At 39.4% G+C, this 26,315-nt stretch overlaps 1 protein-coding gene across 3 annotated transcripts in view; it reads right to left on the bottom strand.

Annotated features, from left to right (window-relative positions):
- Window positions 1–23,654, bottom strand: part of BMS1 (BMS1 ribosome biogenesis factor) — a 44,246-nt gene extending 20,592 nt beyond the window's left edge. Inside the window, exons 1-13 of one of the 3 annotated variants that reach the window (XM_082408674.1) lie at window positions 23,554–23,654; window positions 21,468–21,677; window positions 20,562–20,752; window positions 19,504–19,583; window positions 15,989–16,177; window positions 15,209–15,351; window positions 14,357–14,478; window positions 13,849–14,042; window positions 12,650–12,789; window positions 10,083–10,846; window positions 9,766–9,867; window positions 8,705–8,865; window positions 3,767–3,848 (exon numbers count right to left, since the gene is read on the bottom strand). In XM_082408674.1, coding sequence (XP_082264800.1) covers window positions 3,767–3,848; window positions 8,705–8,865; window positions 9,766–9,867; window positions 10,083–10,846; window positions 12,650–12,789; window positions 13,849–14,042; window positions 14,357–14,478; window positions 15,209–15,351; window positions 15,989–16,177; window positions 19,504–19,583; window positions 20,562–20,752; window positions 21,468–21,643 — 2,344 coding nt within the window. In that variant the 5' untranslated portion in view covers window positions 21,644–21,677; window positions 23,554–23,654. Of the gene's footprint in view, window positions 1–3,766; window positions 3,849–8,704; window positions 8,866–9,765; window positions 9,868–10,082; window positions 10,847–12,649; window positions 12,790–13,848; window positions 14,043–14,356; window positions 14,479–15,208; window positions 15,352–15,988; window positions 16,178–19,503; window positions 19,584–20,561; window positions 20,753–21,467; window positions 21,683–23,553 lie in introns of all 3 variants that reach the window. The other 2 variants (XM_082408675.1, XM_082408673.1) reach the window with 2 other exon arrangements.
- Window positions 23,655–26,315: the final 2,661 nt, after the last annotated feature.

The raw sequence follows: 26,315 nt of genomic DNA on the forward strand, positions 1-26,315 counted from the left end.
TATGATTCATTTAGTCCACTCTGAGGTATGTACCCAACAGAAATGAAAGCAGTTGTTCATACAAAGACTTGTAGAAGAATGTTCACAGTAGCTTTATTTGCAATAGCCCCAAACTGGAAATAACATAAATGTCCATCAAAAGGTGAACAGATAAACAAACTGTATTGCATTATACAATGGAATACTACTCACCAATAAAAAGAAATTAACTACGCAGCAATAAAAAGGAATGAAGATACAACAGCATGGATGAATCTCAAAATGATTATGCTGAGTACAATAAGTTAGAAAAGACTGCATACTGTATGATTCCATTTATATCAAATTGCAGAGGATACAAACTCTTGTATAGTGACAGAAAGCAGAAGAGTGGTTACCTGGTGATAGGGAAAGGACAGAAGGGAGGGATAACAAGTGGCATGAGGAAACTTTTGGGGTGACAAATATGTTCATTATCTTGATTGTAGTGATTGTATACTCATGTCAAAGCTTATCAAACTGTACACTTTAAATATGTGCAGTTTACTGTATATCCATTAAACCTCAATACATCTACTAAAAAAGACACAAATCCACCACACTTTCTTTTGGAAACAGAAAAGATGATTCTTAAGTTTCCGTGGAAAAATAAGTAAGAGAATAGTCAGAAGAATTCTAAAAAACCTAGCAGAGACAGGGAGAGATAGGAACCAGTCATACCAGTTTTAATAGTTGGTGTCTTAACAGCATACTATAAAGCTATATAAGGGTTTTAAACATAGCAATGATGAATGAACCAACAGAAATCAACGCCGTAAACTAGAAAAGCCCAAAAACTTTTTTCTATATCTATCAATTAAGAATATGACAAAAAGAGCATTTTAATCAGTTGGGAAAAGAATAAACAGTATTGGAAAGAACCTGGTGGCCACCTGGGAAAAACTCTATCTATGCCTCTCAACTCACACTAAAATAAGTAGCAGATAAGTCGGTGATTTAAATGTTAAAAAAAAAAAAGGAAATCAGGAAGCACTAGAAAAAACAATGGAAGATTTTTCTTCTCCTTTTTTAGATTTTTTTTTTTTTAAACAAAAGACCTTTTTAAGTATAAGACAAATCCCAAAAGTCATTTAAGGCAAAACTGATAAATCTAACTTCATTAAAAAAAAAAAAAAATTCCACATGAAAGAATCATAAAGTTAAAATACAAATGTTAAAATAAGGGGGTTAAATGTGGCACCTCATATCACAAAAGACTTATTTCTCTAATATACAAAAAATTCTTATAAATAAGTATGAAAAAATATCAACAATAACCCAATAGAAAATGGGCAAAGCATATTCAAAGACAGTTCATGGAAGGAAATACAAATGGTCCCCTAACACACAGAAAGGTGCTCAAACTGGCAGAGACCCAAGATTTTGTTAGTGCTCTGTTCATTAATTGTGACAAATGTACCATCCATATGTAAGATGATAATAATCGGGCAAACTGGGTGTGAGGTATGTGGGAACTCTGTACTATAGTCACAATTTTTCTCTAAATCTAAACTATTATAAACTTTAAAAAAATAAGCAAAAGACTTAAATGGATACCTCACAAAGGAAGATATTAAATTGGGCAATACGCACATGAAAAGATACGCAACGTCCTTAGTCATCAGGGAATTACAAATTAAAACCACGAGATACTATTTCACACCCACTAGGATGTGAACTGAAATCGTCATCCACTACTGGAGTTCTCTTTGAAGAACTGTGGGGCAGTTTACTTTGTGATCAACCCACAGAGACAGGATGACCCTCCCACCCAAAATATGGTTTGAATATTGAGACAGATGACACACACATGAATCAAGAGGATATGGAAAGATTTGTAATTCACATAATGAGACTTTTTGGGGAGAATAGGGCAGACTTCCCAAGCTAGTTCAAATACAGCTTGGGAGAACAGGTGGGAAAGGAGAATAGCTTGAGCTGTTAATGGTGGTTACGAGGTGGTAGGGCTTTGGGGACAGCTGGAGTGTATATGGTTTGAACTCCCTCCTGATGCCAAGAGGAGCACCTTGGCTTTTTTATCACCTTGCCCAGATGTAGGACAGAAAGGGGGGACAGAACAGGTGGGGCTTAAGAGCTGTCATCAGTCTAACATTAAAAATGGAGTCAAACTCTATTAGTTTCTCATCAAGTTGGGTGTCCATCTACCCACCCCATAGCTCCGCCATTCTACTCCTAGGTATTACCAAGGAGAAATGAAAACCAATTTCCACAAAAAAAGACCTATACGTGAATGTTCAGAGCAGCCTTAATTGTAATAGTCAACTACTGGAAACAACCTAAATGGCCATCAAGAGAAAAATGGATAAACAATTGTGGCATATCCATGCAACAGAATACTTACTCAGCGATAAGAAGAAACAAATTATAATATGAATGAACCTCGAAAACAGTATGCTAAGTAAAAGAATCTACAGACAAAAGAAAGTATTTTTATTATGTAATTCTAGAAAAGGCAAAACTAATTTATAGTGAGAGAAAGCAGATCATTGGTTGCCTTGGGACTGCTGTGATGGTGGGAGTAGGGACTGACTGCAAAGGGGCATGAGGGTTCTTTCTGTGGTGATGGAAATACTTTATTTCTTGATTGTATTGGTAGTACATGAACATATACAACTGTCCAAACTAGCCAAACAAGAATATTCTTAAAACAGGTATACTTAATTGTATGTACAACATATCTCAACAAGGTTGATTTATTAAAAAGTAAAACATTGTGTTGAGGGAAAGAACCCAGACACTAAAAAATACATACTGTCCGACTACATCTGTATGAAGTCCAAGATCAGGCAAAACAAATCTATGGTGATAGAAATCCAAAAGTGGCTGCCTGGGGTAGGGGGTGGGTGCTGACTGCAAAGGACACAGACATTTAGGGTGTGACAGAAATGTTCTTATTCTCGTTTTGGGTGATGGATCTAAGTGTATATAATCGTCAAAATATATTAGGTTGAACATTAAGCTATACCTTAATTTTTAAAAGTGCTTTCCTTAAAAACAAAACCAAAAAATTCCTTTTCTAATCCCACAACTAACAAATACAAGTAAAAGAAAAAAATCAAACCTTGTTAATTTTTTAATCATGAGAAAAATAGTAGAATGAAAAATAAATCCAAAAGTTATGGATCTAACAAAATAGAGAACGTGCAAATCTAACTAAAAAACAAAAAAAAGAAAAAAGGAACAATGCTGGAAATGAGAAAGTGCAAATAACAGATGAGTGCTTTATTCTATTATAAATTCAAAATTTCACTGAAAAGTCTTGTCAGAAAATATTATGAAGAATATCTCATGAAAATGTCAAAATATAAACACAAAAACCACAACCACCACTACAAGAAAACCAAATTTGACCAATGATCATAGAAGAAACTGAAAATGTTTCTTAGGAAGCCTTTACATACCTATGCATGCCTGCCAAAAACGCTTAACCTGAATCTAATCACGGCACATAAACAAGAATGACTATTTTTAACAATGCATGATAAAATTTATGGAAAGCTTCCCACTCTTCTTCAATGTCCATATCTAATAAGTCAACTAACCAGAGGGAGAAAATAAGACCATCATGAAAGGAGGAACTAGAATGTTACTCCTGTCAGAACTCTTGTCAGAGTTCCCCAAGCCATTTCACAATTGACTAATATTTTCAACTTGACTATTAAAGATATGGAAGAAAATAATGTAGAGAGAAGGCAGTCTTCTCTGAAGAATACAGCCATTTACTTACCATCTTCTGCTAAGATCTTGGCTGCATCTTTATCCTCTTCCCACTTCCCAGTCACGAAGCAATCTCTGATACTGTTCATAACCTTATACAGAAAAGTCAGCTTAGTTGACAGGCTCCAATCATTCAATAAATAACTGCTTTGAGAAACAGTAGGTGACAATTTGCCTTTAAATACTTTTCAAGACACTTCTATGGATATTTTCATTCCAAGTGGGCCTATGAAATAACTTTGATGTAGATAGTATAACAACAGATATAAAAACATAAATATTATAGCATTAACCAGTGGATAGGGAAAATAACGTCAGCCCAGTGACTTCATAAGTAAACAAACAGATATTTACTAATTCGTTAACCCAGACTTATCATGGCTGTTTGAAAACTTAATTCCTCTGCCAAAGACAAAATGTCTTGTATGAGCCCAACAGTGCAAAGAGTACTGATGAGGCTCCCAGTCCCAGATCTGCCAGATCATCCAGTACACACATGTAGTGGATGCTGGGTGCACCTCTCAAATACAGGCTAAAACTTGTACACAACTCTGTTTCAGACTGCTTCCTGGGGAACCTGACTTAAGACAGCACATGTCACTCACTGCCAAGGGCTCAAAAGCACATATAAAGAAATCTGCACATAGGTCCTGGCTTTCAATCACATTTTGATCATGATTCACATTTTTCAGATACAACCTCACTCTCAAAGAGTAGCCTTGAAGCTAGCATGATTACAATGGATGCAAAAGCAAATCTGCTCATTTACTCATTCCTTCATGCCTACAATCACTCAGTAAATATTTACTGAACATCTACTCTGTGCCAAGAAGCTTTGCAGGCACTGAATGGCAAACTGTTCCAAAAGATCCTTGCTTTCATGAAGCTTAACAATTGACTTAGGGGAACCAAGGACCAAATAAATTTAAAAAAATAGACCCTCCATGATAAAAACCCTCAACAAACTTAGAAGGGAACTTCCTAAATCTGATAAAAAGCATCCATAAAAAACCCACAGTTAACATCACACTTAATGGTGAAAGACTGAGAGCTTTCCCCTTAAGATCAGTAGTAAGACAAGGATGTCTCCTCTCATCACTTCTATTCAACACTGTACTAGGCGTTCTAGTCAGGGCCATTAGGTAAGAAATTAAAATAAAAGGCATCCAGTTTAGAAAGAAAAACTATCTCTATTCACAGGTGGTATGATCTTGTGTATAGAAAACCCTAAGGAATCTACTGAAAAACTATCAGAATAAATGACTTCAGCAAGATCGCAAGATACTAGATCAATATACAACAGTAAACTTTATTTCTATACACTAGGAATGAATATCCAAAAATGAAATTCAGAAAACGGTTCCTTTTATAATCACATCAAAAAGAATACTAGGAATAAATCCAACAAAAGACGTGCAAAGCTTATACTCTTATAACTACAAAACATTCTTTAAAGAAAAGATCTAAATAAATGGAAAGGCATCCCATGTTAACAGATTAGAAGACTTGGTATTGTTAAGGTCTCAATACTACCCAAGTCAGTGCAATCCCTATCAGAATCCCAGTTGGTTTCTTTGCAGAAGAAGATTCTGCAAAGAATTCTTTGATTCTAAAATATAGAAAACCCAAGGGATCCAGAAAAGACAAAACAATCTTGAAAAAGAACAAAGTTGGGGGATTCACACTTCGTGATTTCAAAACTTACTACAAAACAACAGTAATCAAAATAGTACGGTACTAGCATAAGGACAGATGTATAGATCAGTGGAATATAATTAAGAGTCCATAAATAAACCCATGTATCTACGGTCAAGTGATTTTCACCCAGGGTGCCAAGACAAGGCAATAGGGGAAAGAACAGACTTTTCAACATGTGCTAGGACAACTAGATATCCACATGCAAAAGAATGAAGTTGGACTCATCTCACACCAAATACAAAAATTAACTCAAAGTGTATCAAAGACCTAAACGTAAGAGCTAAACTATAAAACCCTTACACAAACCATAGGAGTAAATCTTCATGATTTTGGATTTGGCAATGGTTTCTTAGCTATGATACCAACAACAACAAAAATACAGAGAAATTGGATTTCATCAAAATTTAAAACTTCGTGCCTCAAAGGGCACAGAAAAGATAACCTACAGAATAGGAGAAAATATTTGCAAATCATATACTTGATAAGGGGACTTGGATCCTGAATACATACTCAATGATAAAAAGACAAATAACCCAATTTTTCAAATGGGAAAACAGTATGAATAGATATTTCTTCAAATAATATATACAAATGGAAAACAAGCACATGAAAAGATGTCTAACATCATTAGGCATCAGGAAAAGGCAAATCAAAACTGCAATGAGATATTACATCACACCTCCTAGAATGGTTATAACAATAAAAAACAAGAACAACAAAAACAACAACAGGTAATAACAAGTGTTGGTGATGTTATTCCGATGTGGAGGACTCAAAAGCTATATATACTGCTGGTGAGAATGCAAAATGGTGTAGCCACTTTTGAAAAAACAAAAGGGAGAACATATAAGAAAAAAACTTCAGGGGACTTCCCTGGTGGTCCAGCAGTTAAGACTCCATGCTCCAAATGCAGGGGTCCCGGGTTTGATCCCTGGTCAGGGAACTAGATCCCGCATGCTGCAACTAAAAGATACCACACACGGCAACAAAGATCCCGCGTGCCGCAACTAAGACCCCGCACAGCCAAATAAATAAATAAATAATTTTTTTTTTTTAAAAAGGAAAAAAATTTAAGTTTTCAGTAATCATATTAATAGAAACATGTGTAATGTTATTCTGACACTTCTATGTATAATTGGGATAAAGCAAATAATTACACAATTTTCTAATTTAATCATCTTCAAGTTCAAACAGGGACTAATTCTACAGTGGAAAAACAAGAGATATAAACATAAGATAAAAGAGATTAAAAAAAAAAAAAAGATAAAAGAGATTAAGTAAGAACCCTGTAGTCCTGAATCTGAATTGAAAATGTATGTATGAATTTTCCTAGCTCTGGTCACTGAAAAGGCCTAGAAACAATGACTGACCCATTGCAATGAGTATACATAGACCTAGACTGTGATGCTGAAATACCATTTTGTACTAAGAAAAATCAGGACTTCTTATGGCTGTTTCCAAGTCTGGCATCATAAATGTACAAGATGATACTGGAAACACCTTATCATATCAGACAGCAATGAAGCAATCTAAGGACTACTAGGATCATGTCAAAAGGACTCAGGAGCCAATCTGAAGAGACTCTCACTGGTCACGGATGTGATAAATATGATCATCAGTAAGGATAACAAGTGCAGTGGAAGGAAACACATCAACTATATTTAAATTCATGAGTTAAAAAAAAAACTTAAAAAAAAAAAGTCACCTTTGGAGAATCGTTCTGAAAACTGATAAAAATAATCAAGCATTTATACTGCTTATATGGAACTGGGTAACCAAATAGTAGATGAGAAGCTTCTCTTTATAGAAGTATTCCAGCTAACGAGAGAAATTTGAACAAAATATCACCATTTTACATCCTTAATAAATTAATGGATCTAGGCATTGAGCATCAATAGCTAACATCACAAGATGATTTTATGTGCCTCCTAATGAAAAAACACCACCACCTAGGAAGCAGTCTTGCCAAAAAATTTGAAAACAAAAAACAAAAACCTCAAACCTAAATCTAATCAAACTTCTAGATGCATTGTCCAGAGGGTAGCTACAACATGTGGTTATTTAAATTCTAATTAAAATTAAACAAAACTTAAATAAAATTAAAATTTTAGTTCTGTCTCACTAGCCACATTTAAAGTGCTCAATAGCCACAAGTAGCCACATAAGACAATTCTTTACCCATCACCATAGACAATTCTATTGGTATTGCTCTGTACCAATTTATAGGAAATATAGAGAAGAGTGGAGTCTGACAGACCGCACATAGGGATGCAATGCGTCCAGGAAATCCAGAATACGAGAAACTCTACACATCAAATATTTGGCTTCTTAAACAAGTGAAAAGGTAAGGAAAAAAGAGATGGGTGGAGGGGAATACTGTAGATTGAGAGATTTAAAAGGCATAGAGAAAACTAAACAAAAATAACCTGGTAAAACTAAACTTTGGTGTTTACCAATACATACTTGGAGGATGAAATTATAAAGGAAAGAAGGAAATGATTGTCATAAGAGTGGTGATTCCTTCTGCAGGGAGGAGAGGACTATGAGTAGGATGGACACATGGTGGTTAGAGGTGCTCACCTAGTAATCCATTAAGTTAAACAATTACTTTTATGTGGTTTTCTATAATCTGTATTAAATTTTACCCAAAAAATGCTTACATAAAAATCTCGTGAAGTGCACAAGTGCTACACAGTGAATTAAAATACATAATACGATAGTCATTGGGCCTCCCTGAGGAGTGACATTTCAGCTAAACCGAATGATCAAAAGAAGTCAGCCTTGGGAAGATCAGAAGAACATTCCAGAAAAGAAAACAGAAGACAAGAGGTCTAAGATGGGATTAAACCTGGCAAGTTTAAGAACTGAATGAATTCTCTGGTGTGACCAGAGAGTGATGAGTGGGGGAAGAAAATTTACCAGTGTCATGGATTCCTGTTTGCTTACAAATGTAGAAATTATAAATGTTAACTCAGGGACACTACATATCTCCTAGTTATAAAACACAAAGTATCTCAAATGTATGAAAACCTACGTGCAATGCTTCAAAATAAAGATTAACAATACTATTCACGCTAAGAGTTGAAAACTAACACACCATTGTAAAGCAATTATACTCCAATGAAGATGTGAAAAAAAAAAAAAAATAAGAAGCAAATAACAGGTAGGCAATACTGAAATCACATAATCTTTTTAAAAAATTCCCTAATTTTCTCATTAAGTCAAATATACTATTTATATTCAGCCTCACCTCCTCTAAATCCCAATCATGGGGCACCTCCACATGAAATCTGGAGCAGTCCAAAGAGTCAGCCTTGTGCTTACACTCGCTGGCAGACTGGTTGACACGAAACAACCCTCCGAGCTCTTCCTTGGTATCACCATCTTCTTCTTCATTATCCTCTGTCACTAAAGAGACCACCATGATAGAAAAGTGAGAATAAATCCACCCACTAGAGGACTAGGGACTGAAGGTCTCTGTTTGCAGTAGGTATGGTGTGTGCCCCTGAGCGCATCAGCCACAGACACAGAAAGGCCATGGAACTACTGCTGAGCAGGTCTGGAGGACATCTGCCCTACTGCAAGGCAGCAGCAAAGTGTCCATTGAGGAGGCAGAATACAGGGGGATGGGGCAGGGAGGGGACATTTAAAGACAGACCTTTCAATTATCATAGCTTCTCTTGAAGAGTGCTGAGTCTCTAATCACTTAGAGTACTTAGACAAAACCTGAATGGAAATCAGTAAATACCAACCCCCCGATTCCATGCTCCTACCTCACATATACTCCTTGGCCTTGTTCTAACCATACAGTAAATAGGGACCACAATACCAGGTTCACCACTTTATTTTTTGCATTACTGAGTCAAGCTCTTTCCAAAAAGAACATATAGACAAATTTAATAAAATATAAAATCAGAGGAGAAAGGCAAAAGGAAAAAACAGAATGAGTAATACAGAGCACTCATTCTCAGAGAGGAAAAAACACCTTTTCAGGCAGAATTATTTTTCTGGTACTAAATTCTACAAAAAAATTCATGAAGGATTTTCTATAGGGGGTACAAAATGACATAATGAAGACTATTCTTATCAAAAGTTTTATGGCAAACCCATAAATCTACTTCGCACGACTGATTTACAGTCCTCATGAGCTGATGATTAAAAACATCTGCCAAATACAAACTATGACGGCCAGGAATATCTTATGGATATCAAAAGTACCACCCAAATCCCCTAACCAATTTCTTCATCTCCTTTTCAGAAAATAGTCTAAGAAACTAAAATGTTTCTAGATCTGAACCAGAGCTCCTTTACCTGTCCCATAAATGAGCTTTCGAAGGTTTGGAGTTGTTTGTTGCTGCCTCAGAAAGGCCTCAGCTGCCTTCCTGGAAAGGTCTTCCTTCCACTTGAGGGCACCTGAAAGGACCAACCCAGACATCAGTTAAGTCTGTTTGTCTGTCCTCTCTGCTTCAAGCTCATCACTCATTCATCCTGAAATCCTTTAATGAGGTGTAATACTTGAACAGTTAACAAAGTCTCCAAAACAGCAGACCCCAAATGGTAGACATTCTATTTGTAGAACATTTTCAGTGCCAAGTTTGTAATGGCAGTTAAATTAAATTTAAGCATACCTGAAGTTTCTGTGGAATAGTTCTTTTCTTCCTTATAATCTTCTTCCTCTCTGAGTAAGTCTTCTATATCACTGGTCTCATCAATTAAGTTCTCTGACCCCAGTTTCTGACTACTGACCACTTGAGAAGGCTTTGGAAACTTTTTCCTAATAACCTCTTCATTTTCTGAATCCTCCTCCCCTGTACTGAGAGAGGAGTTTTCTTCAGATTCATCTTCAGATGCAAATGCCTCTTCAGCTGTGCAATGACCTGAATCTGAAGTGGTGAGGGTTGCTTTTTTCATTGTCAAAGACTTCTCCAGATTCAAACTATCACTCAGACCATTAGTTTGTAACAGTCCTGGCTTACCACCTTTTCTAACAGCTTTAGATTCTAAAATATCCCTCTCTTCCTCTGCAGTGGAGTCCTCTTCTTCAATGCTTTCATCAGCTTCCTCTGTTGCTTCTTCTACTGAGCTTCTCTCAAGGTCATCATCACTGTCAGCAAACGCTGGCAAATCCACCTCAACGTCTTCTTCCATCTCAAGTTTTTGCCGTTTGATACCTTTACCAGACATATACTGTTTACCAGTCATTTCAGCATCTTCCCCCTCTTCTGTTTCATCATCACTAGAGCTATTTTCCAACCTGTCACCTTCAGACATTTCTTTATCATCTTCATCATCACTATCTCCAGACTCATCTTCTTCATCTCCAAAAATGGCTTTCCGACGCACTCGACCAGTTTTCAAATCCACCTGCTTTTCCTCTTTTGGCATCCACAGCCTATATTAAAGAGAAAATGCAAAATAATTCTATTTGTACAATAACCAGCTAATCTGCAAGTCAATAAATATGCAAAGAAATAGAAAATAATGTCAAGGAATGATTTTAAATGACATAGCATATAAAGGAATGATTTGGTAAATACTGGAATAGTTAATAAGCAAACTCATGCATATTTCCATAATACCACTCTACAAAAGAACTTATAGGGAAAATAAAGAGATAACCTTTTTAAAAAACATCTAATTTTAGAAAGAAACTGCTCAAAAGGGAAGTGAGTGCTTAACAGATCTTTTAGAAGACCCATTAGTTCCAAGCTTGAAACAGATGATCCTTAGAGAAATGGCTGACTGCAGGTCCAAGGCAGGGAAAGCACAAAGTAAGCCTGGAACATCCTGCTGTCAGAAAGCAAAAAGCACTCAAGCAATAACAGGGACACGCCAAAAGGACACAGAAGACAGACTGAAGGGACAATATAAACATCACAAAGACGAATGATAGTAATGGGATAACAACAAATATTTTTTTAAAACTCCATTAGTCAACAGTGATACTAAAATAAAGGGGTGAAAGCTCTTTGTTAAAGAATGCCAGCTAATGAATGGAGAAGGAATAACTGACTAAGAATATTCCCATTTTGAAATCACCAATGCAATACTTGATAAAGAAGAATCATCAAGATGCCAAAACTATGCGATGAAATAAAAAACTATCAAGCTATTTAATGTAGCAGTATTATATAAAACTGTAAAAAAAAAACCAATTAGAAAAATACTAAAAATTGTACTAAAAGAGAATGGATAAGTTTGAATACGTCAATAATAACAAAATGATGACTATATATAAGAAACTATATAGAAAAAGGAAATGTTCACAATATAGATATAAAAATTTTATGTGTATTATAACTGTAACTATGTTAGAGTATCCATGTACACAAGGATAATTACAGGAATGCTCAAAAATGAAAATAGCTAATAATAATGATCGTAATAACAGGGATCTTTTAGTGATACTTCTTATCTGTCAGGCACCATGATAAGTAGTTTATGTGCACTACTGTGTTTAATCATCACAACTCCTGTGAGATATTAGGAAATTAACTGATTTCCTCAAACTAGTAAGCCCACTGCACTTAATTACCATGCTATACCATCTGCTAGTTAGAGGGCAGCAGATGATTTTTTTCCAAAACATTTTTCCTGCTTTTGTATATACTTATAATAAATGATAAATTAGATGATCTCAATCATTTTCAGACTAATTTTTATTGGCAGTCATAAATCACTACAATAAAACCAAAATACCCACTATGTATAAATATACAAATTCCCAACCCAGACTGATAATAACTCACATAAGCCCTATATTAGTGGAAATTAAGCCACAGGAGATATTACAACACAATCTAAGTAAAAATTTTAGAGACAAGGTATGTGGCTTCTGGACAGCGACCTGAAAAAGCTCCTTGACTCTGCTTGTTACTTTGGCCCATTAAAATAAAGCCAAGGGGCCTCAGGACTCCTAAGAAACAAAAGCAACCTATGGAAAAGGTTTTGTGAAATTTAAGGAATATTCTGAGTCTGTTAAAAAACTGAATCCTTCATATGATTTCAAGAAAATACTTCCATGTAATGTCACATAAGTAAAGAGCCCTCAGAAATACAAGCAGGTACAAAGCAAAAAGCAAAACCAAACAACCTGGAATGAATCCCACCAAAACGTTTTATGATGGCAGAATGATGTATGATATAACCTTATGTAATATAATTTTTTTTAAGAACACAAAAACAGCACACTTACCCTTGATTATCTATATCCTCTGACCCCAGTGGTTTGGAATCAGAAAAAAGTGTCACTCTACTTGAAGCCATCTTGGCATCAATAGTGGAATGGGTGGAAATGAGACTCTGGACCAGTTCATGGGTGGGCCTCACCTCCTCCTGTCAAGGCCACCAAGAAAGGGAAAGTGAGGAATGCACAAGGATTCTGAAGAAAAACACACTGGTTTCAATCAGTTTCTCAAAATTACCTTAAACACAGTTCCTGAGAACCTTTCTTACTGCCTCAAAAAAAAAAAAAAAAGAAAAGGAAGAAAAAGAAGAATTCTTACAACAAGGCCTAAAATTGATCTCTGTCCTCATTAAACTTTTCCAAAGTGCATGGAGTATACAGTCTGATAACCTAAATACTGTGTTGCCAATGCTACAGAAAGCATTTACAGAAAAATTCCATTTCAGAACAGTCAAAGAAATAAAAATCTGGAGTCTATTTTTTAAAAATCTGTTACCTTTGATACAAAAATTGCACTTCAAGGAATTTACTGCATAAAAAGTCCCCTCCCAGTGAGCAAAGCTGCATGGGCGAAGGCGCTCACTATAGTACTGCTCAAACCAGGGGAAACTGGGACTGAGCACCATAGCCCTCCAAGGACTGGTTCAGTAAACAAAGTTTATCTATATGATGAAATACTACACAGCTATGAAAAAACTGAAGCAGTTCTATGAATACTAACAGGGGAAAAACAGATTCACATATTCTTAGGTGCCCCCAAAAAGTTGCAAAAGCATTTACAGTTGGATCCCATATAACAAATACTATTTCTCTCTAACACACACACAAATACCATATATATGGTATCTGCAAAAAATATATAATAATTTAGATATATAATCTAAATAAATATGTATATGTTTAGAGAAAAACAGAAAAAAAAGAGAATGACCAAAGAGAGCTAGAAAACATATCAATTTTATATGATGAGAAATGGGAAGTACAGGCACCAAACTGCTTCCAAAGCTCACACTGGGGACATGGGATCCCCTGTGTGTGTCGGCAGCAGGGAGGTATGGAGGATGTGACTTTTACTTTCTGCTTGGTGCAATTTAAGTATTTTGAACATTTACAATATGCACTGTGGCCTTTATCATAAATATGACTAAAGATAAAAAGCATCAGTAAATAAAAGATGACTACATAACTTCCCGTGACTTCCCTCTCACCGATTCCTGGAAGCCATGGCTGCCCCCAAGGTCGACATAGACCGCATCTTTGTCATACAGCACACCACCAACTCCAGAGAAAGGTGCATACACCAACTTCTCCTTCTCATTTAAACAGCGCTTCTTTTGTTGTTCAGGAAGCGCACAGGGGTCTGGGAGGAAACTGACGTCACTCACAGCAAAATCTCCTACACCTGGAAGACAGACACAGGAAGATGGCTTCAGCTGATGAGTGACTGGCGGCAGAAATGGCCCACAGTCGGAAGGCTTCAACCACAACAAGGGCACAGTTTGACACTAGCACTGTATCTCTTTAGCTAAACAACACCATCAGAGCAGAGGAAATTTGGTCAACTCAACACCTTGGGTGGCCAATGCAGAGCTGAGTTAACTCTTAAAACCTCCAGGAAGATGGCTCTATCTTGTATGGCCATTTTTCAGTTTTCCTGAGAAATGAAGTCATCCCAAGAGTTTTACAAATATAGTATATTTTACGACAAAAGGATACCTGGTATGTGAATTTGGCTTTTATCTTTCAAGTATCCTCCTCTTAGATAACCATAAAGAGACACCTTTCGGTCACACTTGATATTTGTTCGAATATCTTCTGGGTTTGTCAAATCTTCCATCCTAGAAAAATAAAACCCAATTATACGGCAGAAATAAATGTCAGAGTTCTTGTACCTCTCTTCACATTTCAGTGATTCATCACATTCAGTAATTCACTACCCATATTGTTTAGAAAAGTATAGAAAATACAGAAATAAGGGAGCAGAGTTCACCATCTACCAGGGGCAAAGGGGCAAACACATGACTGCATCTCTCTCAGGCTCTACAGGATACACATTCCACAAGCAAGACACCAAAGATGGGAAACGACATGGCCCTGGAGTTGAGGAAAAGTAGAGAACATATCCAGAAAAACCATTTATGGAAGAAGATTAAGCTTTGACCTGGATTTTTTAGTGTGGTTTGGATTCTGGCAGGTGGAGAAAGGGTATTCCAGGCTGACAAAATATATGAAAAAAGCATAAAGGAAGGAAAGCACAGGGCACATCTGAGTGACTGGAGCACCACGGTCCAAAGACAGCATCACTGAAAATTAAGGGTAAAAAAGCAGGATGGGGCCCACATCCTGTAGCTTTAAATGCTTCAGAATCCTCACATTTTTCTAAACATTTCATACGTTACTCCTGAAGCCACAGCATCTTTAAGTAATGATACAAGAAAAGTAGATATTTTCCATCAAGTACATTTCTCTCACCACTATTCAAAAATAAGCTCTATTATTGTTCTTTTCCTAACTTTTTCGCTTTGAAACATATGGGTCAGGAAGAAAAAGTTTGCATTCACTTTTTACCTGTCTGCCAGGATATAAGGGTGAGAAGTCTGCCATGTAAGAGGCCTAAACTTCATAACTGTAATAAAACGGCCCAGATTGTGAATTTCTTGGTTTTGATATTCTCCGTGTACCATTCCAGAAAGGTAAAATAGCTTGGCACCCTAAATATTAAGAAAAACAAAAAATTAAATTTCAATGAAATTCTTGTCAACACTGCACCAAAATAAAGGCCTTTAAATAAGAAGCAATCCTAAGAAAGGGAGACTTCTAGCGACCCACTGTGCCAATGCTTCCAGAACTTCTCTGGCTTCTTTCAGGACTCATCTTTTTAGGGCTTTGTATGGACAGAACTGCAAATATATTTAGTTTCAAGTCAAGGAGTGGCATCTATCTGGAGTATGGATACATAAGGAACAGTGAGGCTCCTGGGCACAGAAAAAATTTTATGACCGATGGGACACAACACAGTAATATGGGGGAGAGGAAGGAGTGGCAGTATGTGTGCGCTATAGCTCCTGGTCCTGTAACACGGAAAAACTTGGGACAAATTGTATTAAATCACAAATCCAAAATACTTAAGAGCCAGACACTGCCTGGTGCTGGGGGATGCAGAGACAAATGAGACACACCAAGAGGTCCGGAATAAAGACCATCTCAAGGAAATATTCTAGGGACTATGAACAGATATATTAAGGAAACTAAGGAGGTGATCCTGTAAAGATGTTTGTTAATCTCTCCCACTCATTCTGTTTTTAAAGGATTATAGTGTTAGTATTCAATAATTAATTCTCTTCCTACCGGGTAGACTTCTGTCCAGAACCTGTGTTTTAGTCGCTTCTTTGTCTTCTTCAGTTGCTTATTATACTTAAAGGAATCTAGGTGAGTGAGAACGCCCATAATTTTAGGAAAGCCATGTACTTGACAGATGTTTAGGAACTCAAATGTTTCCATTTCAAACCCAAAGCTGGCATCTATAAGCATCAGAACCTAAAAACAGAAGACACAATTTCTCAAGGAGGCTACCCAAAATAGTCCATCACCAAACTATGGCTCATGAGCCAAATCTGGCCCATCACTTGTTTTATAACTAAAGTTCTATTGGAACGCAGCCATGTTGACTTGTTTACATATTGTCTACACCTACATTTGTGCTACAACTGCAGTTCAGTGATTGCAACAGAAACTGGGACCTACAAAGCCTAAAATATCTACTATCTGGCCCTTTATAGAAAAAGTTCACTAACTCCTGCTCTAGACTAAATCAAATGATAATTTAGGGAATCACCATGATAGAGAAAACACTATCCTTTGACTTGCTCTAAAAGGCAACCTTGACACAGTCTCAACCACATTTCAAGAATGTGCAGGGGCTTCCCTGGTGGTGCAGCGGTTGAGAATCCGCCTGCCAATGCAGGGGACACGGGTTCGAGCCCTGGTCTGGGAAGATCCCACATGCAGCGGAGCAACTGGGCCCGTGAGCCACAACTACTGAGCCTGCGCGTCTGGAGCCTGTGCTCCGCAACAAGAGAGGCCACGATAGTGAGAAGCCTGCGCACCGCGATGAAGAGTGGCCCCCGCTCGCCGCAACTAGAGAAAGCTCTCGCACAGAAATGAAGACCCAACACAGCCAAAAATAAATAAATTTATTAAAAAAAAAAAAAAAAAAAAAAAAAAAGAATGTGCATATATGAGAAATAACTCAGAAAGGGCCGGATCTAATTTGGCCCTTACCTGAAAGTCCTCACTTCAAGAAATAAAGTTTTTTGTAAGGTGTTCTTAAGCCAAATAACAGATCTATAACAAGGAAACCAAATAACAGATCTCTGATATCCAAAAAAATGGGAGGACGTGGTAATCAATGAAAAACATCAAAAACATGAAGAAAGCCAAACATTTTTGTTTCAATCTCCTCAGGGGAAAAAAAGGTTTTCCACTGGGAAGTATGTAGTAAGAAAGCTCTACCTTAGAAGTTAATTGGTAACATGCAATTGCTCAGAAACTAAAAAAGTCTACCAGTTCAGAACTGAGTCAAAGGATAGTCATGGATGGTAATCTGTAAGAAAATGTAAGTACATAAGACCAATTTTTAAAATTTATACTCTTCAAACATGCAAAACAAACAATTTCATAGTTGATTCCTAGAGACTTAAGACATCTCTGTCCTCATCTTTCTGTAGCTAACTAAAAATAATTTTTTAAAAAAACAGAAAAACTTAATCTTTGATTAAACTAGGGAACATTCATAATCCTAAACCACAAAATACATAAAGGTGGACCACTGAGCATTGTGAGGAAGCATAGCTGTGTGGGCTGGCTGTGGAGTATTTCTACACCCCATTTGATACCATGGCGTGACAAGTAGCAAGCAATCGGTTGTAGAGTCAGAAGAACAGGTGGGTGGCAAACAGTCCCTGAGCTGACAATCTTTGTCAACTAAAAATAAGTAAAGCCTCTATTACTCCTCCAATGTTCATACATGTGCACGCACACACACATGTGCGAATCCATGTACTGTGTGCCTTCGCTGTGACTTAGGAAGCTTTATGACCCAGAACAGAGCAATCAACATTAAGCTAGGCTGGGGTTCCCTGGTGGTGCAGTGGTTAAGAATCCGCCTGCCAACGCAGGGGACACGGGTTCGAGCCCTGATCCGGGAAGACCCCACATGCCGTGGAGCAACTGGGCCCGTGCGCCACAACTACTGAGCCTCTGCTCTAGAGCTCACGCACCTGGAGCCCACGCTCCGCAACAGGAGAAGCCACTGCAATGAGAGGCCTGCTCACCGCAACCAAGAGTAGCCCCCGCTCGCCGCAACTAGAGAAAGCCCACACACAGCAACAAAGACCCAATGCAGCCAAAAATAAATAAAACAAAAACAAAAAAACATTAAGCTAGGCTAAATAATGGTACAGACAACAGAACACTTAAAAAGAATGAGGTTGAACTTAGTGCTTATTTTACACCTCCAAGACATACTAAGTGAAAAAAAGCAAAGCACAGAACACTGTGTATGATAAACAGTGTGTGCTTTAAAAGGGTTGTATGTATATTTATATACGTATCTGGAAAATACTGCTGAGGGGGACTGAGAGACTAGGGGTCAGAGCAAGGAAAGCAAAATCATGCATTGTGCATACCCTGTAGCACAGTTTGAATATCTTACCAAATGCATGTGTTCCTTTTTAAATCTTAAAAAGATGTATATGAAAGGCATCTTTCTTAATATGTGTATGCTTTTAAGATTAGTATACAACATATGTTACATAAAAGAGAAACTAATGACATGCTGAACTATTTCAATCATTTCAAGTACACAAGATTTAATAAGTTTATACTATTTTGTGTTGGCAATACACAATTATTTTTATTAATGGCAGCATTACATATTCAAAATTTGAATGGTACTTATTTTCTGATATTAAGATGGCACAACTGTAACATCTATATTAAATTACTTATTATTTTATGTTTTAGGAGACTTCCTGAGCCAAAGGGTAAAATCTGTAGCTCTTTGCCCCAAACAGCTCTTCAGAAAGGGTTCAATAAAACAATAAAAAACCAACAAGGTATCTGTTACCCCACACTTCCTAATCAATATGGTTTAATTTTTTTTTTTCCTTTTTGGCTTATTTTTGCTAGTTTTAAAGCTAATTAACAGACATTAACATTTCTGTAAATGCAATCAAGGCTGCACAATTTCCAGATGCTGAATACAGTACAGATTTTCTATTATAAACTCTGACAACTTCTCAAGGGTAATCCATGAGATTTTTTTACCCAGTATGGTAAAAAGATCCATATTTTATCATAATCATTAAGAACAGAGTTTCTGGCACCATCAAGAGCAGAATTCTCATCCTCAGAAAAATTGCTTAACTTCTGGGAACCTCGATTTCATCATACGTAAACTAGAGATAATACCTACTTACCTCTAAGGCATACTGGGGGATTAGATGAGCTAAATTTGTAGAAAGCTGTTAGCACAGTGCCTAGTAAGGGTCCAAGAAATGGTACTATTATAAACTTGTATGTATGTATGCATATCTTAATGAGCTTTTATTAGCTACATTCATTAAAGGTTTTCTCTGACCTATGGTCTGCTTTTAGATTTCAGAATACATTTCATTATGCACATTCTATGTTTACTATAACAATTATTATCATCATCAATTCAAACACATCTTTTGTATCCCTGATGATACTCATCATTTTTTTAATAATCTCAAATCTTTCTTCCCTTCAACATGGGATAAAAAACCTATCACATTGCTATAAACCCCCATCAGAAACCCATGCTGCCCCCAATGACTTACCAAATCCGCTACTTTAGCCAGATCAATCATCATGTTAATGTCACATCCACATTCAATAATGGTGAGTCTGCGCTTTTTACCTATAAGTGAAAAGATAAAAATTCTACTTTTAAAAAGCCTGGGAAAAAAATCTGTTAACTCTAACTATTATTTTTAATTGCATCTAGTAAAGCACCTCGTACATTCACAAGAGTATGCCAGAAGTTCATTTTTATAGGAGAAAACTGATCAAATAAAGTAAATTTCAAATAAAGTAAATTAGTTTTCTTGTTATGTTCTCTAATTTTAAAATAATATCAAAAGCCTACCCATAGGAATCAAGCGCTCAAACAGGTAAAATTCCAGCTGGAATGGGCAGACAAGTAGGCTTCATGATGGCTGTGATCCCACTGCTCAGCAGTGGGCCAAAGCTTCTGTCTCTATCAAAGCTTCCCCTATTCTCACTACCGCGAAAAAACCCTCAAACCTAATGCGACAGAATGTTCACGGAGCGATCATTATTTCTAAATTAAGCTAAAAGAAATCAGTCAAAATGATGGGAATGCCTTAAAGAAAAAGAAAAGCCTCAATCCAACTATATTACTACTATGAGAAGAGATTTCAGATTCTACCACTGCCATCTGGGAATTTGTTTCATCCTCCCTCAGACCTCAGAAACGTCACCATTTCCCAGAGCAGACAAGTTCTCACAGAAAAAGGAAAGGAAAAACTCCTTCACTTCCACAAGAACGTGGCTTCAGGAGGGCAAACAGGTGCACCTGGTACATAGCAGGTGCTCACTATCTCTTAAATGAAGGTGCTCACCATGACCAAGCCAGCCTGCCCAGGCCTGCCAAGCCTTTCAGAGGAGCACAGCTGGCAAATCCATACAGCAGTTACAATAAGGTATACATCTACATCATTATTATCTCTGGGAATCTATCCTTTTCTGAAGCTACAGCCACCTTAATAAAAGTACAAGAGCAGTAACATGGAGTGACGGTATTACTTTACCATTTACCAGTGAAGAAAATGTTAAACAAAGACATGCATGTCCCACAGATGACAGCACCTCCTACCTGACACGATTGTTACAGGGCCTCTGATCTCTGTCAGCTTCTGCCTGGTAAAGTTCCGAATGAGGCACTGGATCAAAGTGCTCTTTCCAACTTTTGGAGGCCCCATCACCACTACCACTATTGGTGGGGGCTCTAGTGGAGTTCGATCAACCACTGGAATGTGATGCTTTTTTGTCTTCAAATCCTGAGTCCTATTTGTTTAAAAAAAAAAAAAAAGTAAATTCACTTTCAAAGTATAAATGGCATCATCCCTAGAAGCACAAACTTTAAAGAGAGCAGAACAGACAATGTGTGAATACAATTAACTTGTTAACTTCTGGCCCCAATCCAAATAACCACTTCAGTAAATATATACAACACAATAGCAGAGCTGAAAACTATACACACCTTAAATCTGGTTGACTTTAATAGTTTAAAAAGAAAACAAGAGGCAAACATGGAGGCAGTGCACCATAATAAATAAAAGCAGAGGCTATTGGGTTAAATTTGGCTCTCCTACTAGGAGAAGTTAATTCAATAATGTTTAAAGTACATTGCCTTTAAAGTACCTACAGTAAGGACCCATTAAATAAAGCTGTTTAATACTACATACTCCAATTATATGAAACATATCCGGAAAATAACACAAGCACACCTGTTACCACAGAGGTTGTGTAAAGTTTACAAACAACAAATTCTACAAAGAAAAACTCTTTTTCTCTTGGACAAAAGAAGCCAATCAGTGTGCAGATGCTGGAGGCAAAGTGACGCCCACAGGAAAGACTTCTCACATTTCAGTATAAAATATATGACCTGCATCTCCATGTCCTTCAGAGTTGGAACAGACTCGTGAATCCAAACCTCTGGAGAGGCTCCTACTACTTAAAAAGAATAACCGGAAGAACCACTGACTCCAGCTAAACATACCTGTGAAAGGATCTCGCCATCCGCACAGCAGACTGGACGGCAAACGCTCTGGGGTTTCGCTTCCGGGCACCCTCCTCATCTCCAAGTTGGAGATCCTGCAGGTGACGTTTCTTCTTCTTTTCAGCTTTGGGCCCACTGTTTTTCTTTCTATGTTTCTTCTGGTCCTTAGTCTCCATAGTAGCTTTTTACCAAACCACAACTAACTCTAACCTATACTGAGTGGGGTGGGGGCAGGGGAAGCATTTTAGAATCCAGAAAACACCCATAGAAAAACAGTAAATTTCATTTACGTCTTTTCGAAGAGATATATATTTGTTTACCCAACAGGCATGGAAACTGCTTAATATTACCCCGACTTTTGGGACTTCCTGGTGGCGCAGTGGTTAAGAATCCGCCTGCCAATGCAGGGGACACGGGTTCGAGCCCTGGTCCGGGAAGATCCCACGCGCCGCAGGGCAGCTAAGCCGGTGCGCCACAACTACTGAGCCTGCATTCTAGAGCTCGCGAGCCACAACTACTGAGCCCTCGTGCCACAACTACTGAAGCCGGCGTGCCTAGAGTCCATGCTCCGCAACAAGAGAAGCCACTGCAATGAGAAGCCCGCGCACCGCAACGAAGAGCAGCCCCCGCTCGCAACTAGAGAAAGCCCGCGCGCAGCAACGAAGATCCAACACAGCCATAAATAAATAAATTAATTATCCCCAATTTCACTTATCTCTGTTATGCTATAAATTAGTTACCTCTGCTTAAGTGACTTTTTATTTGTCTTAAGTGTCTACATCAGCACTGTCCATTTCTGCAATGATGAAAATATTCTATATTTTTCAGCACAGTAGCCACCAGCCACATGTAGCTACTGAGAACTTAAAATGTACCTAGTGAAACTGAGAAACTGAATTTTAAATTTTATTTAATTTTAATTAATTCAACTCTAAATTTAAATAGCCATATGTGACGAGTGGTTACCATACTAACTCAGCCCTAAATATCAACTGGACTAATGAAATGGCCTCCAAACTTACACTATTTTTAAGATATTTTATTCTGAACAACTAAAGCATTTTAACAACCCTCCAACATAATAGCAGTATTACTTTTAAAACTGTTGAATATGTAAAATTTTCAAGTTCTAATACTCATCTATATGCCTTTAAAAAACAGCAATATCTCCGTGCGTGAGATCTGACTGACTGTGGATGACGCCTGGACACCACATGGATTTGTAGAGACCCTTACAATGACTTCTGGGAGGCCCAGGAATTTATGGCCCATAAATTGGAAACCACTGGATTAGAGAGTTCTTTAGGAAATTGGGTCGCATACAATCTGCTGCGCTTGCTTGAAAAAGAAAAAAAGGGTGGGGTAGGGTCACTTCATTCAATTAAGGTACTGAATTCATTTCAGTTCGATAAATATTTGCATCGGCCTATAATGCACTAGGCATTGTGCATAGAGACGGCTACAGCTGCGATCTGAACTAGTGGAAGAAATACAAACGTACGTCTTCTGTACCATGCTATAAGGGCCGCATCAGAAGTGTGCACAACCGCTGGAGGTCAGCCAGAGGTTCCCACGGACACACACCAGAGGAAACAGAAAGTCCACGTATACCAGCATAATGTCAAAAAACCCTAGCCGGGAGTCAGGAGAGCTGGGTTCTAGGAACGCTTTCACTAAACAGCTGTAGAATTCCAGAGACATTATTTTTCTCCTCCACTATATTTGGGTTCCGAACTTGTACGGATGCCTTCCTCCTTTTTTCGGGGTATGGGGGTGGGAAAAGCACAATTTGGAGTCCTCAGATCTGGCTCCGGTTTAAGTCACCTGCTAGCATTACCCCGGTAGGAAACGACCTCTCACCTCTCCCTGTCACCTCCCCTCCCGGTGCCGGCTCTCTGCGTGAATTCATTCAGCACTTCTCCGGCAGGTACCAAATATGTCTGCCCGGGCCACGAGGCGCTGCTCGGGAGCAGACTGTCCGGGAGAACCGAGCGAGGACCTTACCACGCGCGCGACTCGCGACCCTCCCGGAGCCCCAGCCCCGAAGACCCCACCGCCGCCGCCTCCCCCAGCCCGCGACCGTTACCGGGAACACAACTGCAGCTCCTCCTCAGGCCCGCATGGACAGCGCCGGAAACGGAAATACAACGTACCCGAGGACTCTACACGCCGGCGGGAAACAAGGAGGACAAAGAAAGAGAACTGAGGAGGGACGACTTTCAGGGGAAAGCCGAAGGAAGGCTCGTGATTGGCTGAGGGCGGACGCAGGCAAAGTTTGTGCGGGGCTCTCCATCTGGAGCCCCGCCCCGCCCCGCCCCGCTGCCGCGCCGCGGGGCGTCGCTTTGCAGCCCAGCAGCCGCACTGCACTGGTGATACCCTGGGTCTCCGAGCCCCGGGTGCAGCGCACGCCCGAGTTCACCCGGAGGCCGTGGTGACGGTGCGGCATGGTACCCGCTCCCTGGTTCGGGACAAAAGCCAGAAATAACACATTTATCCTGGTCACCCCGGAGTCACTGCGCCGGCCAACTCCTAAAGCCCCAGGCACTGCGTCCTCCGACTGGCCCAATGGAGTAGCACTCGGATGGGAGTCGCACTGGTTGGTCCGCTTGCTCATCTTTAAAGATGACAGAGCTGGAGATTTCTCGGACGTCTTTAGTGCTAGGACCCTCTTTTGCTGGGACCAACACTCTGAGGGCAGGGACAGACTCTGACCCAGCACGAAATGCTTTGGCCTTTCTCTGTTGCAGGAAAAAGAGCTTTCCCTGGGGGATGCACTTCTTGCCGTTTTCTTGAAGCACAACTTTGCCTTCCCAGGGCTCTGCCAATTCCCACCTCTCGGGTGAGCTGGAATACCCTAGTGCCTACAAAGCTAGGTACATTTTCAGAGTTTGAATCTCCCTCTTGTCTTGGAGGCTTTCTTTTCAATATGATCCCACCAAAGCACCCGAGGCTCAGTTCTTCTACCTCACAAAACTAGGCTCATCTATGCTTCATGCCTTTTCACAGCGGACCTGTTCTCTCCCTCAGCATCCCACAGGTATTCACTCTGCCTACACTACACATTCTGTGCTGTGCTTGGGAGGCTACTGTATAGGGCACACACTTCTCTCATCTGTGAAGAGCTTATAATCTTGTGACACCCTACAACACTGTTCCCCTCACTTCTTGGAGATTTCAGTATACAGGTACGTAATCCTTCTAACAACCTCTTGGCTCCATGAATCCCACTCTTATCCTCTTTCTTACCTCAGACTCTCACTCTCCCTGTGATCACACCCTAGACTTTGTCCCGTTCAAGGAATGGAACCCTGGAAGCATCCCACTATAACCACCACCTGCTTTCTTTACAGGTTACTCCCTCTAATGCCCTGAAATCAAGACCTCCAACCCACATCGTACTACCTTATCCCCTTATGACTTCTCCCTCCCTAGTAACCTAGCTTAAACTCCATGGTGAATCATTATCATCAGTGTCTTGCATCCTCAACTCCCTCCCCTCCCTGTCACCTCATCATACCTGCTGGGTAAATTGAGAGCCCTGGATAAACCCAATTGCCCATCTACTCCATACTACAGCAGTGCATGGCTGGAGGAAAACCCAGAACCATGCGGACTACCCTCACTTTAATAATTCTAACTTTGCTTGGTCTATGCCATTCTTCTAAATGTGTATTTCACACCTCCTCTTCCCTCTTCGATCCTTCTCACCACCTCCCCCTTCCTTGCTTCCTACTTCACTGAGAAAATGGAAGTGGAGACTCCCGTCACCAAAGACTTCCACCACCACATCCAGCTGTGTCCCTCTCTGCTGCCTGCCTGTTACTGTAGATGAACTACCCCTGTGTCCACCTAAAGGAATTCTGTACTTGAGTGCTGGATCGCGTCATCCCTCACTACTCCAGGGCGTCACTCCAGCCCGTCTATTCTCTCCCCAGCATCATGTCTTCATTGGACTATTCCCATCATACAGCATGCAGTTATTTCTCTCATCTTCAAAACAAACAAACTCCTCATGACCCCATTTCCTCTGTGTTACTACACCTTTCCCCTGCTCCCCTTTGAGGCAAAATTTCACAAAAGAACTGTCAGTATGTTTTCTGGTTCCTCTCCTCCTATTCTTTGATTCACTTTGCTCCCAGAATACCACCTGCCACCCTGGCTGCTCCTCCACGGTGGCCTTTGCTGGTTCTTCCACTCCTGCCTGACCTATTAAAGTGCTAGCCCACAGGGCTCAGCCTTTGGTCTTCTTCTGTGTCTATACTTATTCCCTTGGTGACTTCATTCTGTCTTTTAGTTTTATATGCCATCTGTATCAGTCACTGATTTATTGTAACTGTGCTACAAATTCATCCTTCATTACCTACTCTGCAAAAATGGAGTTAGGCCCTTTATATTTCCTTTGACACTGGTATGATGTTAGGTGTTGTCAACAGAGGGTGACGGAGAGACTTTGCAGGAGGAAGCAGTCTTTCTTCCTGGTTCTGCTGTGCTTCCTGGCTGGGCTTCTGAAGGTGGGTACTTCTCCAGGGCCAGCTCCTCCGGTATGTGCTGGCCAGCAGCCCCCCATTCCCCCATCCCAACTTCCCAGCAGTTGTGTCATGGTGTGACTCTCGCAAGGCACCGCCCCTTTCCGCAGCACCTAAAGAGGGATTTCCAACAAGTTCCAGTGGCACAGCACCACAGGGACTCCCCTGACACTGGTAGGCCATGGCCACACCCCTCCAATGAAGTCTGGATCTCAGCGGTTGGGGGGCAAGTGTGGGGCTGGGGGAGGGACCTCTTCCTGGGCCCTCCACCTCCACCCTAGGGTAGCGGCTGCTCCTCACATCTGTTGTTCTTATACGCTTT

Source organism: Balaenoptera borealis (assembly GCF_965194805.1).
Source record: "Balaenoptera borealis genome assembly, chromosome: 10".
Taxonomy (NCBI): Eukaryota; Metazoa; Chordata; class Mammalia; order Artiodactyla; family Balaenopteridae; genus Balaenoptera; species Balaenoptera borealis.